We start from the raw sequence: 25,929 nt of genomic DNA, 5'->3' as shown, positions 1-25,929 counted from the left end.
TCGGAAAAGGCGCTTGTGCCGGCGCAGGGGAGCGGGCGGCCCCCGCCCGGCCGCTGGCTGCGGGGGGCGGCGGGGGCGGACACGCGTGTGCACAGGCACACGCCCGGGGCGGCCGTGTCCTCACCGGCCGCCGCTCCTTCCCGCAGCCGTGCCCTTTCGTGTCGCCGGTAGCCGGGGGAGCGGAGCAGACGTTGGTCTCCATCAGTTGTGCGTTTCTGAATGAGCAGGACCGCGGTGTGCCCGAGCCGGTGACGCCGTGAGAGCCCACCCCGCTGGAGTCCCGGCCGTTCGCGTTTTTTATTGACATCGGTGCCATTTTCATGAACGGAGCGGCGCGCCGGCGCCCAGCCCTGCCATACGGGTCTTCCATTCATGTTTTTCACAAGGATTTATGCGTGTCAGGGCTGCCATCTGCCAGCTCTCCAGGCTTCCCGAGGCAAGATGCAAATAAGAGTGCAGCTAAAAAGAGGATTTTGCAAGGCTTTTTTTTTCTTTCAAGGACCGATGAGACTATTTTTTTTTTCCTGGAGTGGTGCGCTAACTGCCTGTAAACATCCAGTTGGCGAAAACAGTGAGTTTTTAGCCACAGAGGTTACGTTAGAGCTGTTCAGAAGCCTGAGCGTGTGTGCTCGGTCCATTGCTCGGCAGCCAGCTCGGCAGGCAGTGTAAAGATAATAGCCCTCGCAAAGAGGCTCTACTTTAAACTAGGAAGAAAAGCATCCTTCGTTCTGGTCTTGAGCAAAGACGGCTTTAGGAAAACTACCTGTGTTTACCTATTTGCCTCCACCCGTTCTGTAAACAGGCTGTCCTCTCGCCTTTGAAGAGTCAAGGTCGAATCTTCAGCTGTAGAAGCTCTCACCCTGTTTACTCTTTTTTTTTTCCCCTGAAGCCCCGTGGAGAAAAGCTTTCCTGTCAGTGCACTTGCAAATAGAGACGATATCGGTGGTGATGTAGAGCCGCTCCTCCCTGACATTTGTGTACGTTATCTTTTTGCTTGGGATGGAAGCTGGCATTTGGCTGTCCACCCACCTTTCCTTTTACTGGACTGCAGCTCCCGGAGCCGTTTGCTCTTTAAACTGCCTTTGTGCATTACACAGACCTCACCCACCCAAACTGCTGCTTCTGTTCACGGGCAAGTTGTTTGTGGGATCTGCAGGTGCAGGTGTGCTCGTTACCTGAACGCTGTCTCATCTTTATGCAAGAAAGCTCATACTGCACTGACTGCAGGCTCACGTGATTTTGAGGAGAGAAATGGATGTGGTCTAATGCTCTTTCCAAAGACATTTTTGTGCAACTTTATTTCATTGCCACTGAAAATCTTATCTACAACAGTACACATTTTGAAGTCTCTGAGAAGCTAATTTTTCCTGCTTGAAAAATCCATATTCATGGTTAAGCTGGGATTTAGTCATGGACCTTCTTGAAGCAGAGCAGAAGTGGTTCTAAAGAGAGTTTTAGTGGCTCATAGTGCTTTATGGTGTCATCCTTAATGCTACAGTGTTTTCCTCTGCTTATGTTTGACCAGTGCTGCTGGACTAGCGTGGCATGTAAAGTCAATGCTTTGATTTTATTTTGTCCATGTCCTATTCAGATAGCACTTAAGTAACCAGGGAAGACCCTTGCCTTCCCTATGTGGTACTGAAAAATTGTATTTCTGCCTCTTATTTTGATCTGCACATTCACATGGGATGAAGAGACTCATTGTGTCCCAGCAATAACATCTGTGCAAGTGGAAGGCACAGCACATCACTCAGATATTAGTAATAAGCTAGATTGAAGCATTCTAACAGTTAATTAACAACCAAGGTTGAACTTTGATTGACATCTACTGGGCTCTTGAGTGAGCTGCACTGCCGGAATTCTGCTTATAGTAGCTATATAACAAGGTCTGCATTGCTCTTTAGCTTTGAATTTAATTAAGAGAATTGACATACACTGCCCGAGCTGCTGCACAAACCAGCTAAAATGAAAACCATTAGCAAGTCTCTGCATTTGAATGCAAGTTTCATTATTGCATTTGAGTGCTTCCATGTCAATGATTCTCGTGTGTGCCCACATTGGCTGCTCACCAGAGATTTCAGTGCAAGCCACTGAGAAGAAACAGAAGGTGGTTTTAGGACATATTTGCATAAACATTCAGAGAATCTGAAATCCAGATGATAACATTAGGATGCTTTGTCCTATTTTCTTCTTCACTTGGTCACTATTTATGACTAGAAGTAGAATAGGTGTTGAGGACAAGGACTTTCAAAAGATCTTTACCACTGCGCAGCAATGAAACTCCTGCAGCTTCTTTGCACAGCTAGTGCAAAACATAGGACTTCTTGATGGAGAATGTATGTTGACTGTAAATACGTGTTTCTTCTTTATTTGAAAACATTGCATTAAAAACATTGCTTAAAAATAGAAAACTGGATAATTAAAGCAGGAAAGATACTTTTAGGATGTATGAAGGTCTCTGGTTACTGACATGAACATTCCACACTAACCAGTTGCAGCAGTTAGTAACTGGAATAAGACCACAAGGGTAATGTACAGTAAGTAATGTACAACTCCATACATTTAACTCCATTTATGCAGGTAAAGAATGGGAATGGTTCTCGTTTTAAGTTATTTATTCACATGGGTCAGAACTTTTCTAATGAACTGGTTTCCCTCAGGGAACATGCATTCACCAAAATCAAAATGTACAGCAAAGATCACTTGGTTTGACCGAAGACTGAACACAGAGCAAGCAGCCTTCTTGGCAGCCCTCCCCCAAGCTGGCAGGAGCTGAGATCCTGAGTGCACACAACCTGCCAGCACCCAGCTTGAGAGTCCTCAGCACTGCTGGCTTCCAGGGCTGAGAGACCATGCAGGACATAGTGAGATTTCAGAAACTTTCGGTACTCACACAATTTGGTGATACTTGTTTTTCTTTCCAACTCAGAATAAAACCAAATTTAATTGACAGAGAATTACTCTTCTCTGGATAGCTCTATTATTTATTATCTATTTTACAGGAACTGCTAGTTATGCTGAGATCTGTACAGAACCCAACTGTGGTCCTTTCCTCAAAGAGTTTGTAGTCACCCATAAAGCTCAAGAGCATTAATTTGATTTTTGCTCATTGTAGTTTAATTTTTTAGGGCTGGAGAAGAAAAGGTTTGTGTATAGTCCTAACACCAGAGTCCTAGCCAATGCCCATCAATAGGCAACTTTCTCAAATGCTGCTGTTATCATTTTAAAGGTATCTGATGAATACTGAGGTCTATGTATATGTGCATGTGTAGATAGAATTGGATGAGTCATCTATTCTCTTAAATGGTGCCATGATCTTCATGAATCCTATTTGATTGCCGTAGATGAGCCATATTTCATTTAATCACTTTTTAAGTTATTACATTTAATTTTGTCCAGATTACTTGGAGAATCTGGCATTGAAAGGGCTTTTACTTTTGTAATATCAGCATGAGAGTTACCTTTATCTGTTGGATGAATAATAACTAGAGTCACTTTATCATTTTTAAAAAGATACCACATAGGAAATGACACAATATTTACACGTTTCATCTACCTAAGATATAGCATGGATGAGCTCAATTTAGGTAAGAGTTCAAGTACCAGCTAAAGTACATTGGTATTTGCATAATATGGGGATTACTGGCAAGAAAGAGTCATGCACATCTATGTGAGATACACAAAAAGTAGAAAAGCATTAAAAGATGAAGCTGATTTGAAATTTTGCCCTTTTCTTTTAGATTCTTATATTCAGATGTGTAACTAGTTCCACTCCATGTGCTTTCTCACCAGAGAGTCCAGAGTGGGGGCAGCTCTACTTTCCTTTACCATTCTTTATGTCGAAAGGCAACTCTGCCTAGTGTGAGTAGTGCAGTCCTATTGAACCCAACTCTGAAAAAGGGCAGTGCCCAAGACTGAAGGAAGGTGAGCGGCAAGAGGTGCTTGATGTCTTGAATGGTTTTAGTTTTGTTTCATTTTACTTTCAAGATGTACTCCTGATAAATGTGTGAAACTTCTAAATAACTTCTCCCGTTTAATTTTGTACGTTCTCAAAGCTGTTTGAATGATAGTTCTGAAAACCAGCTCTGCTATTTAGACCCAAAACAGGTGCAGCCTTGATGGTGGCAGGATATACTGCCTAGTATTAATTTTATATTGTGAGTGATGTTTGGAAAGAATCAACTATCTATGGAAGAAGGAAAGTAACTCAGCAGAGCTATTCAGCAACAGCACAGCTCCAAGACCACTAAAAACAGTAAAAGCCTGTCTGCCAGGAGCTGAACAGAGACTAACACATCTTTCCCTTCAGTCAGTGAAGTACTCTCCAGACAGAAGTGTCTTTGGGGCATTACCAAATAAAATGAAAGCTATTGTCGCTTCCTGCTTTAACTCACCATCTTTCCAAAAAATTGAAGGTTTTGGAATGCTGCTTTGTTTTTAAAGTGTTGTTTCCTTTCTGCGTTGCATGTCAAGTGAAACCTTTTTTTTTTTTTTTGGACATTAGCAGCTGATCTACTCACTGTACATCTCACAAATGAAATTTGTCGGAGAAGAGCTCAGATGGACTGTTCCCCAGGGCAAGGAAAGCCAGCAGCTGAGGGCAGCAGCAAGAGTGACAGGGCAGTGTACTCACCAACACAGTCCCACAGTGCCTGAGAGCATGGCAGGTCAGGTGGTGTTTACCAGGGTTCAGCCACCTCCCAGCAATCACCAGACAAATCCATAGGGATGAAGCAGGTCTGAGGTTAAGCCAGAAAGTCAAGTCAGTGGGTGAGGATTACAATCAAAATCAGCAAGGCACATGCATACTTGCAACGTGGTCTTTGCCTGAGCTAAGTGTGAGAACCTGAGCTTAAATGCAGCTCCTAGACAAAGAAGTGGTCCCCAAAAGAGGTGTCTCACATCTTTCTCTGAAAACTCTGTTCCTAGCAGCCTGATCCCAGCTTACATGCTGCCCCATACCAGAGCGTGCCTCCAGCACAGGCACCTAACCCCGAGGCAGGGGCCAGAGGTTGCAGAGCCTGTGGGTGCACTTAGCCCTGACGGAACTGTGCTCTGTCTCCTGGTTCTCAGCACAGTAAGACTGCAAGGATTTTAGCCCAGTTTGAGGAATATTATATTGGTAATGTGGATTCGTGATACAGATTCAGAAGTTGTATACTACGCAAGATACTTGTAGCATTTCACTAGCATGGTGAATTGTATTTTCTTTGTGTAGTCTAAAGAAAAGGCATTCTTACATCTACATTAGAAAAAGAAGGGGTTTTCCTAGTGGAACTCCAATCTACGGTGACTGACAGATGCATCTTAAAGCATATGGTTTCAAAGTTGCACAGCATTTCAGCTGTGGAGCATACCTGGATTTTAATGCCTCATGCAGGTTTAAATTAAATCATAGTGAAGTGCGAAATCTTTTTATTGTAGTGTCACATGCAGTATGACAGCTATATTTATGGTCCTTCAATCTCTAACATGAAGTGTATGTAAGGATTTTGTAGGCTTCTTATTCTTGCTATGGATAGAAAAATAAGCATATCAAATGTGATTATGAAATAACTGGTCATTCAGTATATCCAGCTCTGCAGAGATGACCAGGATTGCCAGTTAATATGAGTAATGATTTGTGTGTGTATGTGGTGGGACAGTTAAAAAACAATCCGTTGTGTTAATCAGTACAGTTAGATCAGGAAACTGTGTAATGGTACCTTTCACTTCCTTCAGAGCTGACCAAACCTGGTATTTTTGGCAGTCTGTTTTTATAGTATAGCTGATCGTCTGGTAATAACTCCCATTTCCATAAGATTGCTAATTGTCTAAGATTACGTAATGTGACTGAGTTAGAAAACTAATCTTGTGCCAGTTAGAGGGTTGTCCTATTACTCCCAGTTGTAATCTGTAGAGACAAGCTTCCAACAAGCAGAATTTAGTTCTTGTATTATTCTCTAGTGCTATAATAACGAAGCAGTACAAAAAGTACAGCAGTGGGTTGGAGAACATGAGTAACCCACAACCCCCAGCTCATAAGTCCCTTTAAAAGCCTGAGTACAATAGAGCACTTGGTAGCTAGAAAACTTCTCAGAAAATATATTGCTGCAAGCAAACTAGTTGCTATATATGTTTTATTTATGTAGACTCTGTCTTTTGTGGGAGACAGTTCCCCATTAGTACATTTCAGAGAAGCTGATATTCAACAAAATACTTTTAAGATTTCTTACGTTCGGTGTTAACGCAACTATATTTCTTACAGTTTCAGTATTTTTCCTAGAGTTTTACTAGAATAAAATGGTAGAACCTACACATACATACTTGTTTATGTGTGATACATAGGGAGCATGACCTAACCACCTACTCCTTTTGTCATGCTTCCATGATTCTGTTCAAATTTGTTAACACATCTAGTATGTCCTGTTGATGAGGAGCTATCACCTCACTGGCAAGCTATGTAATTCCTTTGTATGTGCAGCCCAGAATATTGTCCATCTTTTCAGCTGTTCCATCACATATTCAAGGACAGTTCTTATCTGCTGGGCATTATTACCAGCTGTAGAATTTTTTCAATATTTCCTTTATAATAAATATTGTATAAAAAGTGTCTTTTCTTTGTGTCATTCTTTCTATTACTTTTTCAACATAATCCTGGTCTTATGTTGGACTCCTTTTTTCAGGTAAGATTAGTTATGTAAAAGATGAAGTAATGTGTGAGTTTAGAGCTTAAGAGTGGGTAAGAGATGGACAGCCTAGGAAGTATATATCATCTTCCTATTCACAGGAGAGATGGCTTTGTTTTAGATCTTTTGTTCTCACTGCTGGTTTCAAAAACCCCTAATTAAATATACTGTGCAATTTAGTTAGAGTGCTTCTCACCCCTTAATCAAGATCATCAATAAAGTTATTGAAAGACTCATGGAAAGCCTTCCTAAAACAAATAAAATAAGCTTAGTCTTAGGCACCTAATTTTTAGACCCTTAAGTTAAAGCAGAAGAGTCTTCAATCAGGAATTGTTCATAATGAAAGTAGTTTCAATGACAGTGTTTTTTCTTCCAACTGTATGCATTGATTCAGTGTTTCCACAGGGGCTCTAGCTCTCCAGAATCCCATTTGGTAGCCTATTTACTCAGCCTTCCTTTCAACATGATTGTGTCACTCGACACCCCACCACACAGACCTTGATTCACAGTAGGTAACGGCATCACCAACAAAGACCAAGGGGGAGAATGCCATGTGCAGAACAAATTCATTGCCAGGTGGAAATTTTTTTTGTGGGGATAGGAGGTAGAGAGTAAGTAATATGTAACTTGAATCTATTTAACACATTTTTTAATTACTTTGATTGTGAAATATTGTGAAGGAGGAAAGGTCTCTAGAAGCTTTCTGCCTCATGCATTTGGAGATGTTGATGACCAGTGCTTATAATCACAGCACTACTTCCAAATGACTGCTGGATGGACATATTATGATATTTTAGTCAAATAATTGTGATACTGAATTACCAAAGCAAAATAAAATAATTCGAGTTTAGTATAATGGGAAATAAACTGATAATTCTTTGTTGACATCCATCTGGGATTTATTATTCACCAAAAATGAGATAAGAGGTAGTATCATTCATTTATATAAGGAAATGTGAGGTATTGCTGCTTATGGAAATTATGTTTCTATTTTGGCCAAGAAATCACACTGGAAGAAGACCCGTTGAATAAGAGGTTGACAAGACTTCTGGAGTGTTAAGGGAAATGATTTAGGGTTGACATGTAAAAAACAAATTGACAGCTGAACCAGCAGTCCACCAGCGGAAGGACTGCAGCACATTTAATGTGCTCAAGACAGCATAAATCTGGAGCCTTTGTATTGTTTTCATATTCAGCTTGAGATACAATGAGCTATGCTAATTGAATAGACGTCATTACAGCCTCTAATTAAAATGCCCCAGGACACTAAACCAACAGGGATTAAATTTGTACATGAAAAATACCAATCTCGCCTTAATGTCGCATTGGAGAGGGGTTTTTTTTCTTCAGGAATATAATGAGGTATTGTGAAGCTTTCTTGATGGACTTTTAATAGCATCTGTCTTAATTTTTTTCACTTTGATGTGAATTTGTTATGTTTAGTCTTTCCTGGGACTTGTCTGTGAGACTTTTTTGGGAACAGGAGATCGTGAGCGTTTGGAGGATGGGTTCTGAAACAAGCTTCATCATCGCAGCGCTGCCCTCGCTTGGGGAAAGCCTCCACAAGTTTTTCCAAACGCTGTCAAGCCTGGCAACAAAAGGTAGTTTCCGAGCCTTCAGTGACACTGTGTGGCACAGGTGGGAATAGCAAACGTTGTGCTTAGAGCTCTGCTCTTGATTCTCGCGGAAGAAAATGAAAGCAGCAGTGGTGAGACGAAGGAGTTATGAGAGCCGAATTACTTAATAGCCATTACAAAAATAGCTGCTCTTTGTGAAAGCTGACTGGCATGTTTTCATTTGCAGCCGAGTTGTTAACTTTCAGGGGTTTTATAAAATAAAAACTAAAATACAGAAAATAATACAATACACTGGGCAGGTAATTGGGTTCCAGTAGAGTTTCAGGAGTCAGGAAAATCACGCGCAGTAGGAGCACGTTTCTCAGTTTCCTTTTTCTCACATTTCTCTCCCACTTTTTTTTTTTTTTTTAATTTCTGATCCTCTCTTCTTCAATGCCTGTGTTAATACCATTTTCCCTGTGTTAATACCATTTTCCCTCTTTCTTCCTCACTCCTATTTATAGCTGGGAACATCAAAGGTTGCATAAAAATTTTGAGTACAATGTTAAATCGAGGTTTTATTCAGAGCTATTTTTACTGTTTCATAGATTTTTCAGCAGAGGTCTGAAGAGCTCAGTTTGGGCCACTACATTGTGTGTTAACTAAATGGACGTCCTGTTAACTCTGTGGTGTCTCCCAAGCTTTTTAGGAAGGCTGGTGCTGGCCTCATCTCCTGTTTTATGAATTTGGAGTATCTTTTGGTAAAATACATTCTGAGTTGAGAATTCAGTAGTGTAGTCTATTTTGCATGCCTGTAAAATAATATTTTTGAACACAGGCTAGAGCGTCTTTCTCAATGATCTGCTAGATCACTGGTGTATCAATGAAGCTGTTGTCCAAGACTACTGGATAACCTTGTACTGTAGTAGACTCAGAAAGACATCAAGTCTGGAAGGAATATATTGAACTAACTTTCTGTCATTTGTACCATTCTGTCCTATCCAAATAACTTGTAGGAAATCCTCACAGCTCTATTTAGCCTTGCTCTGAAAGAAAACATGACCAGTGCTTGTGCAGGTTGAAAACAATACTGCACCCAGCAGAGGGCAATGGTGGTGGGGGGGAAGATCTGGCTTGTATTTACAATACTTTCTCTTCAGAAGCTTAACAGTCTTTCTTACACAAATTCATTTTTTGTATACATTCATGGCATAAGTTTCTGGGATACTTTATTATTATGGTAGTATGTAAACACGCTAAGGTGCTCTTGTGCTCCAAAGAATGGAAGATGGTCTATGCTGCAAAGAGCAGATGAGGTCAAAAGAGGAAACACACAAGCATAAACAGAGAAATCTAAAGTAACAAATTATCCTGCATTTCTGTGCTTGTAAATTGTTGCCCCCATAGAGCAGAATTCAAAGGAATTCAGAGCTACTTTCTGTACTTCGGCTTTCCTGCCATACTGCTGCTGCCTGAGTATCAAGGAACATAGACTTTTATATTTCTCTGAGGAGTAGCAGGTACTGGAGTTCATCTAGAGTCCATCCATGTTAAGCCAGTGATCTGTGAGGCTTATTTAAGTTTCTTATTCTGTGTCTGATTTACTGTATGGCTTTAGCAACTTCTGTTCTACACTTCACTTTCCTTGCATCAAAGATGAAAATGGTAAAATTTCCTAACTCTGTGGGGTATCATGCGGCTTCATTTGCTCATACTGATAAAAAGCTTTGAACACAACATGAAAAATGCTATGAATTGATTTCTGGTACAGTTTGCTGCCAATGAGACTGACCTCACATTTGTTAACCTAATGGATTTGTTTTACCAGAAACAATGTTTATGTTCAGGTGCTCTTCCCAAACAGGTCAGCACAGGAATGAGAATAGGCCTTTTCAAAGAGCATATGTATCTGCTTAAACCTGGCACCTTTAGGCACTGACATCCTTTGCTGAAAACCAATCGGGTAGAATGTAGGATTGTTGAAACCATAGCATGAGAACAAAGTAGCTGACCACTGAACTTTTAAAACAACATTTTATTTAACTTTTGCATCTTGATAAAAGAAATAAAAACTACAAAAAAACATTGACACTTAATATTAACTTCTGCCTAAGTACAAGACAGGACCATACTTTCCATATGAATTGCACTCAAGACACAGAACAAGCCATAAGTAAAAGCCCAAAATGTTAAAATTGAAAGTGAAATGGTGTTTGCAATTTTTTTCCCCAGCACTGCATTTCCAACAGCGAAGAACATTCCAGAGGGGCAGCAATGTATTATCTTCCCTGTTAGGTGATGCCTTTGCATTGTCAGAATGTAAGTTATAACTGTAGTAATCCCATGCACCAAGTGACAACAATAAAGCTCTGGATAGTTATGCTGTAATTATGATGCAATGCTGTAGAAATAATTACTCTAGTAGGTAACTTAAATCACCCCAATGAGAAGTAAATGCAATTAATACGACATTTCCTTTAAGGTTTTGGTTTATAAGCCTTGCCTTTCAGATTTATGAGGCCACAGTTGAGAAACCTGAAATTGTATATCCAGGAAGAAAACAATAGAAGAAATGGATACTGTGGGAGACTTTCTCCAAAACCAGTCCAAGAACAATGAAGGGCTTTGCAAAAGGGTTTTGACTTGCATTTGCAAGAGTGTGATAGATGTATATCAAAGATTAAATTTATACAATCTATAGAATTTGGAACCATGTCTGCAACACGTTAAAATATACAAAGGGGAGTTTAGGTGAAATTTGAAAGCATATATCCTAAAAAGGTAGTTGATAAAATCACCTTCTCTTAGAGAAACTGAAGGCCACCTAGCCTCTCCCTCTCTCTTTGTCCTAAATTACCTCTAAATATCTAAACATAGCCCTCGTGAAGGAGTGCTCTAATCTCAGCTCCTGCTAAAGCTTTAGTAAGGTCATGAACAAGTATTGTGCTGATTTTGGTCACTGCACTCTGACAACAGAGGTGCAATCCAGTCTGAAGCATGGCCAAAGAGCAGCAACAAGGATGGTTGCAGAAGTTCTAAAAATGACCAGCAGTAAAAGATAAAGAGTTCTGGAGTTGTACAGTCTGAAAAGAAAACTGAGGAAAGGTGTAAAAATGTTCTTTACATATGTGAAGCATGGCCACAGGGAAAAACTCTTCTTCATTGCTGCCTGTGTACAGAGAATAAAGTGATCTAAATAGCAGCAAAAGAAAGGTAGATTAGACATCAGAAGATTTTTTTTTTCAATAGTGAAGATAGTTAGACACTGCAACACATTTAAGAGAGGTGTGGTATCTTCAAATATAACAGATTTTAAAATGTAAATTTGGCAATGATGGCTTAGTGGTAGTCTTGCTGTAGTTGTGTTGGTCTAAAGACTTAAGCAAGACAAGATTTGTGGAATGAAGTAATGTATTTTATTAGATCAACAGATGCAGCTGGAAGATGGATACAAGCTTTCAGGCACACCGTTCTTCTTAGGATCTAAAGAAGCATCTGATCTCAAGAGCTTACATGCCTTAAAGTCCATGTATTTTTTTTCCAGCTATTTTAGCTAGTTTAATAAGAGAATGGCTTAACTCTAGCTGATTCCATTTTAGATTTGGACAGCCTCTTGAGGAGCCTTCTAACTCTATTCTTTAGCATTGTCCTGGTTTGGCCCAAACCAGGCCAATTAGTCTTAGAGAAACCAAGGTCACTGCTAAATTCCTCACTGCTTATGAGTGAAGAGCCGAAGGGGGCTCACACCTGCAGGGAGGAGCAGACAGGGCAGGTGACCCAAGATTGACCAACGAGGTATTCCATCCCATACATGTCATTGTCACTTTCCTATTTATCACTAACCCACTGCCTCCTGGAGGTGGGGCCCAGGAGGGAGGGGCCCTCCTGTCTCCCACTGATTGGTACCAGCTTTGCCAGTTTCCAGTTAAAAGCCTGCAGGTGTGATGGCAGGGGGCTACTGCCTTTTCCCCTCTGCCCGTGCTGGGGGGAGGTACTGCCTTTTCCCCTCTGCCCATGCTGGGGGGAGCAGCTCTGCTTGAGGAGGATTTCCAAGCTCTTGATCTTGGTTTTGTACATATTTGTATATATTTGGTTATTTCTATTATTATTGTTATTATATTCTTTTTCATTATTATAGTTTATTAAAACTGTTTTAACTTTCCAACCCATAAGTCTCTCTCCCTTTTCCCTTTCCCTTAGGTGGGGGGGAGAAGGTTAACAGAGAGCATCTGCCACCTGGTTAATAGCTGGCCCAGCTTTAAACTGTGACAAGCATTCTGTGATCTGTTTAATAAATCTAAATTAAGCACAGTGCTATATCCTGACAGAGTAGGGAGACTTTGAACCTTCATCCGGATTTGCCTGATGGGTGAATTATTGTTTACAGAACAAGAACCTTTGATGTACTATGAGTTGTACTGTTTTCTTACAAGAAATATTGTGGTGTTTCCAGAAAATTTTGTGCATCAGTTTTTAAAGAGCTTTTGGTGGCTGGATCAAAAACTTTCAAAAGCTATTGCTTGCTACAATTTCTCAGAGTTTTACTTCCAAAGTCATTAAAACCTTATTTTTAGGCTGGTTTCTCAGGCTTAATTTTGACATTTTTAATGTATTAGTTTACGAATTTAGTGCAACCAATTTAAAGGACTGATTTGCGTCATTTGTAAAACCCTTTGAAATTGAGAAAGAGGGAAAAGAAAAGATATAAAACAGGCTTTAAAGGCACATCTTGTAGAGTGTTTGCTACATGCTGATTTTGACCACAGTAATCATCATCAAAATATACCACATTTAAAATGGGTAGCACTTAATACTGCAAAAATTACCTTTATTTACTTACCTCAATTCACAGTTGCCCAGAGAACTGTTACAGATTCTCTGCAGATGCAATAGATATATTATGCCCAACAAAATGTTTTATAAAATGAATTGTTGTCTTGATACAGATTACAAGAGTCCATGTGGTAGCAATTTGAATTAAGCATCACACTGTCATAAGAAAAATATAAACTTCTGCAAATGTAGATGTGTATTGCCGTAGACTAGAGCCAGTAGAATAAAATAGATATGAAGAATGTTGTGTGAATAGCTAGTGAAAATAGTACTTACAGTAAAACAAACTGGTTTATATATCAAATTATCTCCCTTGCTGTGGTCTGTGGAAAACTACTCTGTGTACTAAGATTCTCTCTTCATGTACCCTCTTGTTCCCACTTTGAAAGAAGACACATGATTCTTACACTGAACTGCATATTCAAATATTCCATATTAAACAAAGGAGATGAACGTTTCCTTAATTAAGTGTTTTCCTGTTGAAGCATTCCCTAAGTCAGTTCCATCTCACTAACTTGTCTTTCCAAATTCAGTTTGCATTGCAGTGTGGAAGAATCATCACATGCGGACAGTTACCAACTATTTCATAGTTAATCTCTCTCTGGCTGACATTCTGGTCACAATTACTTGTCTTCCAGCAACTTTAGTAGTGGACATCACAGAAACGTGGTTCTTTGGGCAGCCCCTCTGCAAAGTGATTCCCTACTTACAGGTATTATTTTACTGCACTTGTGTACACATTATCCATATTACGAAAAAGAGAGAGAACAATAGCATCTTCCTAATAGTGATAATCTGATGGAAGTCTGTCCCTGCTACTGAAGTAGGTATCTCAAGGTACCTGCTGAGGATTAAAGGACTGTTCCACTTGTAAATATGTTTATGTTTAATAAATACTGTTCTTGATCCATCTGATTGTTAGATTTGGGCAATACACTTTCTGGAACATTTGTCTGATGCTCTTAACTTTTTGTGATCTGTTTTAATAATTCAGAGGGGATATAAAGCAATAAATACCTGTAAGTAGAATTACAGTCATTTATGCTCTCTGTGTGGGGACTGAAACAGCTACATAGGTGTCCAGGTTAGAGAATCTGGACTTCTGAAGGGAGTTCGGGCTTTCATATAAATTTAGTGACTTCATTTGCATATTTTAGAAATAGTATCCAAGTATCCTGGTTCACTGGAAGCAGATCAGATTGTCTGCCTTAAGCAATAACTGCCAGCACTCATTGACAGTGGACTTAGTTGTGAGATCATTTGCATCAAACTAATTGACAAATACCTTTCCTAAGACTAGCTGGTTAGATGAACCTACTGGGCGTAATAGAATGACAAGTGCTTGGCCTTTCAGTGATTATAAATCCAAAGAATTAAGCAGAAATCTGAATGTATGCAGGTGATCAGCTCTGTGCCTCCAGCACAATTTATATTTTCAGCAGATACCTGTATGGCTGAAGAGCCACATTGTGCCATCTACTCAATAGAATCAAAATCACAAAACTTGTTTCAAAGCCTCCATTCCAGTGGAAGAAAAATCCAAAGAGAAAGTGAAATGACCACCTAGTGTACAGAGTGAAAGAATAAAACCAAAGTGAGAAATCATTTCCTATGCTGAATAGAAGGGTAAAATGACAGTCTGCCTTAAGCTGATTGTTGTCATTTTTTCATGAGACCCTGAATTTCCATTGTTCCTGTGAAAACAGAAAAGGCAAAGTGATGGTACTGGTATCCAAATATAACATAGAAAACAAACAAACAAAATTGTTCTATAAAGAAAAAAACATCTAATTAGTTGTCTAATGTTTTAAAAGTAATTTCTCAGATAAAATTTTGCAATTTCTAAGTTGCATAAATTTGCTCTTTCAGAATCTGACCCTGCTACTCCTACTCAGTTTGGGTAGCACCTTAATCTGTGAATTGTCCTGTTGATTCTAGTGGGACTACAGCAGTCGAGGATATATGTTGTAATTCTGTAAGAAGTGATTTTAAAAGGAGTCTTTTTCTGGGAATAATTTCTATTTAATAATTACAGATCAAGTGTTAACTATGTTGAGAATATAAATAATTTTTAAAACTCTGGGAAAAAAGATGACAATTTTTAAAGCTCTGAAAAAATTACATTTATATTTACATTTACATTTACACAGTATTTCCTTTTATTTTTAGACAGTTTCAGTCTCTGTGTCTGTACTGACACTTAGCTGCATTGCTTTGGATCGATGGTATGCAATTTGTCATCCTTTGATGTTTAAAAGCACAGCCAAGCGAGCAAGGAACAGCATTATAATTATCTGGATTGTGTCCTGCATCATAATGATCCCTCAGGCTATCGTTATGGAGTGCAGCAGTGTGTTCCCAGGATTAGCCAATAAAACTACCTTGTTCACAGTGTGCGATGAGCGCTGGGGAGGTGAGTGTGTCAATGACCATAAAGACTGAATTTTTCCTCCTGTTATGTGATAAAAGTATCAGGTCATATTAATAAGGCAAGTTGTATAAACATATCACAAAACATTCTTAATTATGTAAGCTTTCCTAGAACTACTGTTTTTCAAATACTGTGAAATCCTGGTTTTTTTTCTATTGCTAAGACTTAAAGTACATTTGAAACCAAGTTTAAATGAATGAGGCTGGCTTGTGTCTTGACCGTGTTAATGTTTCCCAGAGGGTAGAAATGTTCCCACCCTTAAATACTTATGCTTATATAATTCTGTGATCGACGGACATTGCAGGTTTACAAAGACTTCAGGATTTAGCCTTCAGAAATAACTACATGAGAACAGAATTTCTGTTTACCTGCTATATTGCTTTTGCTAATTGCTGATATTTGACTAGTCTTTACAGATATCTCCTGGGACTTCAATGCCAATTGCATGTCATTACAGAATTTATAGAGTTGTCATCGATATAGGGTAGCAAATTAGACTACAATTTGAAATTTGTCATGGACAAGATCATTTAAATAACTTCATAAATGTAATCAGTTACAAATGATTCTATCCAAGAAACGTAATTCTGCCTTTCCAGATTAACTTTGCATCTGACTTGTTCTGTATTTGAATTCAGCTGTAAGAAGCCATAAGGGTTGCCAGGAGTAACTACTTCCGTTTCATCTCCAATCACAGCAAGTGGTGTTAGCCGCCCACCCGAATGGTTGAGACTCAACTCTGGTGGGCCTTGGCATAACTCCAATGCTAACAGAGCATATGAGTTACATGCTGTGACTCTGACACTGGATATAATGACCGTCAGTAATACCATTATTCACACACAGGAAAATAAAGCCAAGTTTGCCAAAACATATAACTAAAAGGTGCCTGTTTAAAAGCCTCGGGTTAGACTAAAACACAATCAGATTGTCCCCCGGAACTGCCTCTGTGGAAGAAGATTCCAGTTCTGTGAACAATTAAGATAAAATACAAATGGATCACCTGTACTTAATTATCGTGATAAATTAGCTTAAGCAGCTGGAATTGCTGAGGGCTCTTCCATGTGCTGTTTTGGAAGTTCCTCCCCTTCTAACGGCCACTGCAGGGCCACGGAGGGATTAATGAGAAGACACTGGCTATCACATTCGCTGTTCTTTACCTCCTCCATCCCAGTTAGTCCTCTGGGACAAGGCAACGGGGCAGAGATGGCCTTTAGCTAGCTGGCACTCATTGCGGACAAAGGTGGGCTGAAAGTTTGTAGGTTAGAGGAAGCCTCCGTTAAGCTGTGAGTACTGTACTTGCTGTTTCCTTGGAGAGGCCACATCTGCTCTTTACTTCTAGTGTTCTTTATTCATCTGTGAGCAGTTTTGTATCCCAGTCTGCTGCTGGGTGCTGCAGTATTTATGTGACTATTTTCTTTCAGAGAGTTCACTCCAAGTTGTGTCCCCGCATTTTGGCTGCAGAACTATTACAAAGTGCTGTCATCACTTCAAGGTTAGATCTGCAGCAAAGATTCTTTTAATCAACCTAGGAAATGGAAATTATGGAAAGCACTTTTGTTAATTAATTAGGGAGTCAGGAGAGCATTTCATCAGGGAACATAATCTCAAAATTTCCAGATCTGCATTGGCCACTTTTTGATTCCCAACAGGAAGGTGTTGCTTTCGAACTACAGAGTCCATAGTAGCCTTGGAACTATTTTAAAGAGTGTCTATCATTCAGTATTGCACTAGAGTAGTTGCAGCCCGCAGATATGCCTGAGGTGAAGTACCCATTATACAAAAGAAAAAAGCTCTCACATGTGTTTGCAAGACTCTACTTCTATGGAGTGTATTTGTCCAAAATGAAATTTATTGATCTTCAGGTTATGTTGTGAGCCTTCGTTTGGATCTTTGGAGAGGTAGAAAGGGGCATAACAAAGGCAAGCATTTGTGCATAGAATTAAGTTATTTTTGTGTGTGGCTTCAGAAATGAAATACAAACACTCCAAAATTATTTTTTTCCTTTTTTATTTATGTTGAGCATGAAATGAAAATAATTTTGTGTTAAAAATATGTTAAAGTTTTCTGAAATGGGAAGTTTTTTTATTCCACCTGAAGATAACAATCCTGGTTTTATCCTGCTGCCTTTTTAATGAATTATTCTTTTAATGATAAGGCACCATCATTGCTACTTATTCTGCTGGTGCATTTCAGCTATCCATAAAAAATAATCCTCTCCAGTTTCTAATAATAGCTCATCACAGTAACTTGAGATAAGAACACTTTTATGTGTTAAGTTACAAATAGGTTGCTCAAATATTTTAATTACTTAGTGAATGTAAAATTGACCATATATTATCAATGAGGATAAAACATTATACCTTAACATATACCATTGACATTAACATCCCTTTCAGACTATGGAGAATAGAGTGTCATCAGCCACAAATAATTTCCACTCAATTGAAAGTGTCTAAGGACAATGAGTTGGACCAAAGTATAGAAGATGCTATATAGAAGACGCTGTATAGAAGACCCAGTTTCTACTGAGAACCTGGGTTTGAAATCACAAAGGCCCCAGCAAAAAGAACATGGATAACAGGATAGCAGTTTGAAAAGATTGGTGAACCTTGAGGCCAGAAGAAGGAATAAAAAGCTAGTATTTTCAGGGAAAATAGTTGCCTTTATGTTAGATTTTGTTTTGCCTTCCTTTTTTGAGTATGGGAATATCTGGGGTCAAAGAAAGCTAACTAGGAGGAAGTCAAAGGAGAAATAAATTCATGTTACTATGAATAAGCCATATTTGCAAAAAAAGCAAGTGGAGATGTAGATACTGCACACACTCAAAAGACCCTGAGCAAATCCTATAGGAGAGTCAATTTATGTGAAGAGGAAAGGGATTATATTTGGGTGTTTACTGCTTTGTTTAGAACTGCATATAATTTATGCTGTCTAAAATTAGGGTACGTCTGATGAAATCTTTGCAGAGCATCATGTACACCATATGTCCCAAGGATGTTAAACTGTGAATTGTCAAGGTTGGGACTGCAAAAGAGGGTGCTTAACGACACTTTCCAAAGTGTTTTGGAAGTCTGTTCTAATTCTGGGAACTCAGAGCTACTGAAACATGAGGTGCTGTGGGGGAATAACGGGAAGCTGTGTCCAGGAAAGTGTCAGAGATGCTAAAGCAGGAGACAGCACTGTTCCCTACACAGACTTAGGTCACAGAATCACAGAATGTTAGGGATTGGAAAGGACCTCGAAAGATCATCTAGTCCAATCCCCCTGCCGGAGCAGGATTGCCTAGACCATATCACACAGGAACGCGTCCAGGCGGGTTTTGAATGTCTCCAGAGAAGGAGACTCCACAACCTCTCTGGACAGACTGTTCCAGTGTTCGGTCACTCTCACCGTAAAGAAGTTTTTCCTCATATTTATGTGGAACCTCCTGTATTCCAGCTTGCACCCATTGCCCCTTGTCCTGTCAAGGGATGTCACTGAGAAGAGCCTGGCTCCATCCTCATGACACTTGCCCTTTACATATTTATAAACATTAATGAGGTCACCCCTCAGTCTCCTCTTCTCTAAGCTAAAGAGACCCAGCTCCCTCAGCCTCTCCTCATAAGGGAGATGTTCCACTCCCTTAATCATCTTCGTGGCTCTGCGCTGGACTCTCTCTAGCAGTTCCCTGTCCTTCTTGAACTGAGGGGCCCAGAACTGGACACAATATTCCAGATGCGGCCTCACCAGGGCAGAGTAGAGGGGGAGGAGAACCTCTCTCGACCTGCTAACCACACCCCTTCTAATACACCCCAGGATGCCATTGGCCTTCTTGGCCACAAGGGCACACTGCTGGCTCATGGTCATCCTGCTGTCCACTAGGACCCCCAGGTCCCTTTCCCCTACGCTGCTCTCCAACAGGTCTGCCCCCAACTTGTACTGGTACATGGGGTTGTTCTTGCCCAGATGCAGGACTCTGCACTTGCCCTTGTTATATTTCATTAAATTTCTCCCCGCCCAACTCTCCAGCCTGTCCAGGTCTCTCTGAATGGCTGCGCAGCCTTCCGTTGTGTCAGCCACTCCTCCCAGTTTGGTGTCATCAGCGAACTTGCTCACAGTGCACTCTATTCCCTCATCCAAGTCATTAATGAATATATTGAATAGTGCTGGTCCCAGTACCGACCCTTGAGGGACTCCGCTAGACACAGGCCTCCAACTGGACTCTGTCCCATTGACCACCACTCTCTGGCTTCTTTCCTTCAGCCAGTTCACAATCCACCTCACTACCCGATCATCCAGACCACACTTCCTCAGTTTAGCTGCGAGGATGCTGTGGGAGACCATGTCAAACGCTTTACTGAAATCGAGGTAGACCACATCCACAGATTTACCATCATCTATCCACCGGGTTACGTCCTCATAAAAGGCTATCAAGTTGGTTAAGCATGACTTCCCCTTGGTGAAGCCATGCTGAGTGCCCCTAATGATCCCCCTATCCTTGATGTGCCTAGAGGCAGCACCAAGGACAAGTTGTTCCATCACCTTTCCGGGGATGGAGGTGAGGCTGACCGGTCTATAGTTACCCGGGTCCTCCTTCTTGCCCTTTTTGAAGACTGGAGTGACATTCGCTTTCCTCCAGTCCTCAGGCACCTCTCCCGTTGCCCACGACTTAGCAAAGATGATGGAGAGTGGCCTAGCAATGACTTCTGCCAGCTCCCTCAGCACCCGCGGGTGCATCCCATCAGGGCCCATGGATTTATGGACGTCCAGATTGCTTAATTGGTCCCTGACCCAGCCCTCATCAACCAAGACAGATTCCTCCTCTATCCTGACTTCTTCTGGGGCCTTAGGGGTCCGGGACTCCTCAGGACAGCCTCCAGCAGTATAGACAGAGGCAAAGAAGGCATTCAGTAACTCCGCCTTCTTTTTATCCTCTGTCTCCACGGCCCCCACCTCATTCATCAGTGGGCCTACATTGCCTCTAGTGTTGGCTTTACCTGCAATGTATTTGAAGAAGCCCTTTCTGTTGTCCTTGACCTCTCTTGCAAGGTTTAATTCCAAGGAGGCCTTAGCTTTCCTAGTTGCCTCCCTACATCCTCTGACAACAGACTTATATTCCTCCCAAGTGGCCAGCCCCTCCTTCCATGATCTGTACACCCTCTTCTTCCACTTGAGTTTGCCCAGAAGTTCCCTGCTTAACCATGCAGGTCTCCTGGTACCCTTCCTTGACTTCCTACCTGCTGGGATGCTCTGATCTTGAGCTCGGAAGAAGCAGTCCTTGAATGCTAACCAACTATCTTGGGCCCCCTTACCTTCTAGTACCCTGTCCCATGGGATTTCCCCTAGCAATTGCTTGAAAAGGCCAAAGTTGGCCCTACTGAAGTCCAGGGTTGTGATTCTGCTAGCTATTCTGTTCCTGCCACATGAGATCCTGAACTCCACCATCTCATGGTCACTACAACCAAGGCTGCCCTCAACCTTCACCGCTTCAACCAGACCCTCCTTGTTAGTGAGGATAAGATCCAGCAGCGCTCCTCTTCTAGTTGGCTCATCCACCATTTGCATCAGCAAGTTATCATCAATGCACTGGAGGAACCTCCTGGACTGAGGATGGCTGGCTGAGTAGGCCTCCCAGCAAATATCAGGGTAGTTGAAATCCCCCATGACAACCAGGCCCTGTAATTGCGAGACTGCTCTCAGCTGCCTGTAGAAGGCCTCATCACCCTCCTCATCCTGATCCGGTGGCCTGTAATAGACACCCACAACAGTATCACCCCTGCCAGCCTGCCCCTTAATTCGCACCCACAAACTCTCAACTCGCTCCTGATCCGCCCCTGGACAGAACTCAATACATTCTAGCTGCTCACTCACATAAAGAGCAACTCCACCACCTCTCCTTAGTGGCCTGTCTTTCCTGAACAAGACATAGCCATCCATGACCACATTCCAGTCATGCGAGGTGTCCCACCAAGTCTCTGTAATTGCCACTAGATCATAGCCCCCCGACCAAACACGGATTTCCAACTCCTCCTGTTTATTCCCCATGCTGCGTGCATTGGTGTACAGGCATTTCAGGGAGCGAGCTGAGCACACGGATTTCACCCCAGGGGGATGGGAGGCCTCGTGGTCTACCTCAACACTAGAGCGTTGCCCCAGTGGTGCAAGCCCAGCTACTACCCCATCCCCCTTCGAATCTAGTTTAAAGCTCTCTGAATGAGCCCTGCTAATTCCTGTCCCAGAACCCTTTTGCCCCTACGACATAAACCCTTCCCATGTATTACCGTCACGCCTGGTGTCTTATAAAACCAGCCATTATCAAAGAACCCAAAGCCCTGCCTGTAGCACCAGTCTCGTAGCCAGGCATTTATAGAGAGAATCCTACTATTCCATCCCACGTAATCACCTGAAAATGGAAGGAGGGAGGAGAAAACAACTTGTGCCCCAGACTCTTTCACCAGCCGTCCTAGGGCCTTGTAGTCTTTCTTCATCCCCCTCAGACTACGGGATGCAGCTTCTTCCCCACCTGTCTGGAAGATCAGCAGGGGGTAGTAGTCTGTGGCCTTCACCAGGTTGGGGAGTTGCCTGGTGATATCCCTGATTCGGGCTCCAGGCAGGCTGCAGACCTCCCTGTGATGGGGGTCAGCTCTGCATATTGGGCCCTCAGATCCTTTTAGAAAGGAGTCTCCAACCACTAAAACTCTTCTCTTCTTCCTTGTGGAGGAGGTAGCTATACGCCTGTCAGGTTTTTCTGACTGTGGTGGGACCTCTGATATAGGTTACCTCTCCACCACATCCCCATTGAACTGGCTGTATTCCACTAGGGCTTCATATCTGTTGCTCAGAGGCACCTGTGGAGGCAAGGTAGGCAAGGAGGACACTCGCCTTTTGCCACGGCCATAGACTTGCCTCCACTCACTCCTCTCCTCTAGGTTATTGTTTTCCACCTGAGAGGGGCAGTGTACAGGGGTCCCTCGATCCTGGGAGCTCTCCGGCAGGTGCTCCCATTTTTGTCGCAGGGAAGGCAGAGCCTGGCTCCACCAGTCTATCTCCATTTCAGCCTCCCGAATGCTCCTAAGCCTTTCTACTTCAGCTTGAAGCCTTTCAACCTGGCTTTGCAGATGTGCCGCTCGGCCGAGCGGATCATCTACCTGCTCACAGCGCACACAGCCCCCTGACACCACAGAGACGCTGTAGCATTCCCTGCAGCCTGCGACCTGCACCATTGCCTCCTTCCGTGGGAGCTCTGTCTGAGTTCCCACATCCATTTTGGTCTTCTTCCGCCGGGTAGATACCATTGTTCTTTCACTGAGCTGGGAAATACCTGTTGGTGACACCCCTGGTTCACAGCTCCTTGGCACCTTCCTTGCCTTGTGCACTGGGAGGGAGTCAGCGCCCTCCCCAATGAGCTGCAAACGGCTGAGGCCTCTCCCGCCCTGGGACACACCCAGTCACTGCTGACTCACACAGTCCCTGCTGACTCCCCTTGTACCCTCTGGCCAGGGACTAGTCCCTGTCCTCCAGGAGGCTTTTTATCACCCAATCAACAGGGGGTGGTGCTACGCCCCCTCCTCTCCTGATTCGTTGCTGGGAACCTCCGGGTCCGGGGTGGGGGGGGAAGCAGCTCGGGGCTGCTGCTCGGGGGGGCCCAGAGTATGAAAACTGCCCGGTTACAGCCCGGTGTCGCCCCCGCACTCACCTCAAGTCGCTGCCGCCGCTGTCAGCTGTTTTCAGCAGGTCCAGCTGCTGAAATCCATACAAGTCCGATCAGTGTCTGGAAGGAAGGTCTGATCAACACTGTGACACTTGGGCTGCTTAACAGTGAAAAAATAGTGGCCACCCTGACTAATAAGATTTCAAGCATGCTGTTGGAGAGCTGCCAGTGACTGCAAATGGAGCAATAAATAGTTCAGCCTAAAACAGGGCTCAATTTCTTTTTAATTGCTTCTGGCGTTCCTGAATATAAAATTCATTGCCAGTTCTAGGCTGAGGGTTTTTAATTTTGAGTACTGTCTAATAACAATATTTTATTTGGGAATGCAGAAGGATCCAACATGTGACCTATGCATACTCACTTAAGGAGCCAGTGTTGGCCACAGTTCTATAATTGTAATTGCTATGTGCTGAATTTGATGATAAAATGCCAAAATAAAAGAAACATATATTAAAATGAGTTCACCATCTGTCCAAGTCAGCTAAATACATTCTCTTAGAGCTGTTCGCAAAAAGAGTGTTAGCCAAAGTGCATTAGCCAACCCCTTTGCAAATGATAAAAAGAATATGGAGATAATCCTTTCCCAAAACTACATGGTTGAATGGAAACAAAGGGAAGACTTTCTGTTCCATTTCCTCTTAGGCTACTCATAAAATAGTAAAAAAACATATTGTCTTAATTCAGGAAAACAAATAGCTGGAAATTGCATTATTACATGAAGGTTTATACAGCCTGATTATTGAAGCATCCAGAATTTAAGGAAAAACTTGTGGAACATTTTAATGCAGAAAGAAGTCAGAATATTGCTAATGCTAAAATTATGCTTGGTGTTATCATGAATTGATAGCTTAAGCAGAATATATCAGGTTTGAAAATGTAATTTTAGTATTAGCTAACTGTAAGTACTCTGACATAGGAACATAGTTTGGAAAGGACTATGCTGTGTGGTCGAATTTCTCTACTATGGGCACCCACTTGCTAACATGCCTATTTATTAAACTTTATTCTAAAAGTATACTCTTTTAGCTGCATTGCTTCTTCATATTGGTAACTCCAAAACCTCACAGCTATCTTCCTGAGAGTAGGGAACCTGGGAACTCTCTACCAATGCTCAACAAACTTGATAGTGTTGTTGGTTTTCCCTATTCTTAGAGAGGCTGTCAAGAGCACCCATTTCATTATGCACCTATGTCTTAAGGGAATATATCATTTGCTAGACGTATATAAAACATTTTGAGTCTGAGTTGTTTTCAGTTTGTATACATATAGATATCACAGAATCCCAGAATCACAGAACAGTTAGGGTTGGAAGGGACCTCTGGAGATCATCTAGTCCAACCCCTTGCCAAAGCAGGTTCACATAGAGTATGTTGCACAGGGTCGCATCCAGGCAGGTTTTGAATATCTCCAGAGAAGGATATATGTATACATGTATGTATATATGTATTTACACAAATATAGTAACATTCTGGCAAAAATCCAGAAGCTGTAGTTTCAATCTTCTATCTCTTTGCTTCATTGGACAGTCTGGGACTGGAACACAGTGCTAAGAAAGCTTTAGAAAGGTTTAAAAATTGTTTAATGACCCCTGCAGCAGACAGAAGGCAGCTTGTTTTAACATACTGATCATTTATCAGGTGGAGTAATCATACTGTATGACTGGTGCTGAGTAGGAATGCCGATCTCACCCCAATCCAATCCCCAAGACCACCTGTTTGCTTTTTGTCCCCTTCCCTCTTTTCAGTAAAACAGCAGCTAGTGATGTGAGAATCATTAATTTGTTCTTAAAGAGAGGGTTACTCCAGCTAAGAACGATCTCCCCCTGTCCTAAAGCCCATTAAGTGACCATGGAAGGCAAAGACACTTTTCTCCTCTTCTACTGGGCAGTAAGAGATTCATCGGTCCCAGTCAGGCGGCTGATATATCACCAGGACCATAGACTGATTGATGTTCTCATTCAAGGAGCCTGGAACTCACTCACTTGATAAATGAATGGTATCCTAAACCAGCCCTTCCTCCTTCATGCTGCTGTGATTGTCAAACAGCTTTAAAGCTTTTCTTTAGGTTGAGAAGCTAAACAGAGTCATGCTTCTTAGGGAGAAGTTCTGAAACGGGCTTTACCCTGGGTGGAGGAGGGACAGGTTTCCTTTGATGTTTAGCAGCTGGCACTTTCCAGGTGGCTAAACTTCAAAGGCAAGGGTTAGGATCTTCCTCCAACCTGGTCCGCCAGTTCTTTGTAGATAGCTAGGCTCATTTAATGTTTCACTTTACTTGGAATGCTAAATTGGAAGCAATAAAGTCCAGATGGCCTTTTAAATATGTATTGTCCTTCTACCTGAAAGGGGCCTGGCTGCCTGCAGAGCACTGATGATACAGGTGGCACCTCCTTCTGAGCAGAAAGAATGTACTTTCAGCTCTGACCTCCCGTGATCCCAGTAAGTCACATTACTCCAGTTTCTCCTTAATCTCTCCACCTGTGACGCATGCATGTCAGTATTTCCCTGGCTGACAGAACTGCTGTGAGGCTGCAGTTTCTGGAATGCAAAAACAATTCTGAGATCATCAGTCAATTTACAAACCCAGGTTATCACTATTTATAAAAAAACCTGCCCCAGATGCTCTGCCTCCCCCAGGGACACTGATGAAAGCTAGGAGCTGCAGCTGCTCAGTTAAGAGCTGGTAAGCTGGTTTGCCACAGGATCTTAGAGCAAGTAAGGAGCCAAATGCTGCTCATCTGAATTTTTTGAA

General features: G+C 41.9%; 1 protein-coding gene across 1 annotated transcript in view; it reads left to right on the top strand.

Annotated features, from left to right (window-relative positions):
- Positions 1-25,929, top strand: part of HCRTR2 (hypocretin receptor 2) — a 39,247-nt gene that overhangs the window by 1,607 nt on the left and 11,711 nt on the right. Inside the window, exons 3-4 of the mRNA XM_068413368.1 lie at positions 13,591-13,769; positions 15,227-15,470. Coding sequence (XP_068269469.1) covers positions 13,591-13,769; positions 15,227-15,470 — 423 coding nt within the window. The remainder of the gene's footprint in view (positions 1-13,590; positions 13,770-15,226; positions 15,471-25,929) is intronic.

This window comes from Nyctibius grandis, chromosome 1 (genome assembly GCF_013368605.1).
Source record: "Nyctibius grandis isolate bNycGra1 chromosome 1, bNycGra1.pri, whole genome shotgun sequence".
NCBI lineage: Eukaryota > Metazoa > Chordata > Aves > Nyctibiiformes > Nyctibiidae > Nyctibius > Nyctibius grandis.
This window is presented reverse-complemented; position numbering and strand designations above follow the sequence as displayed.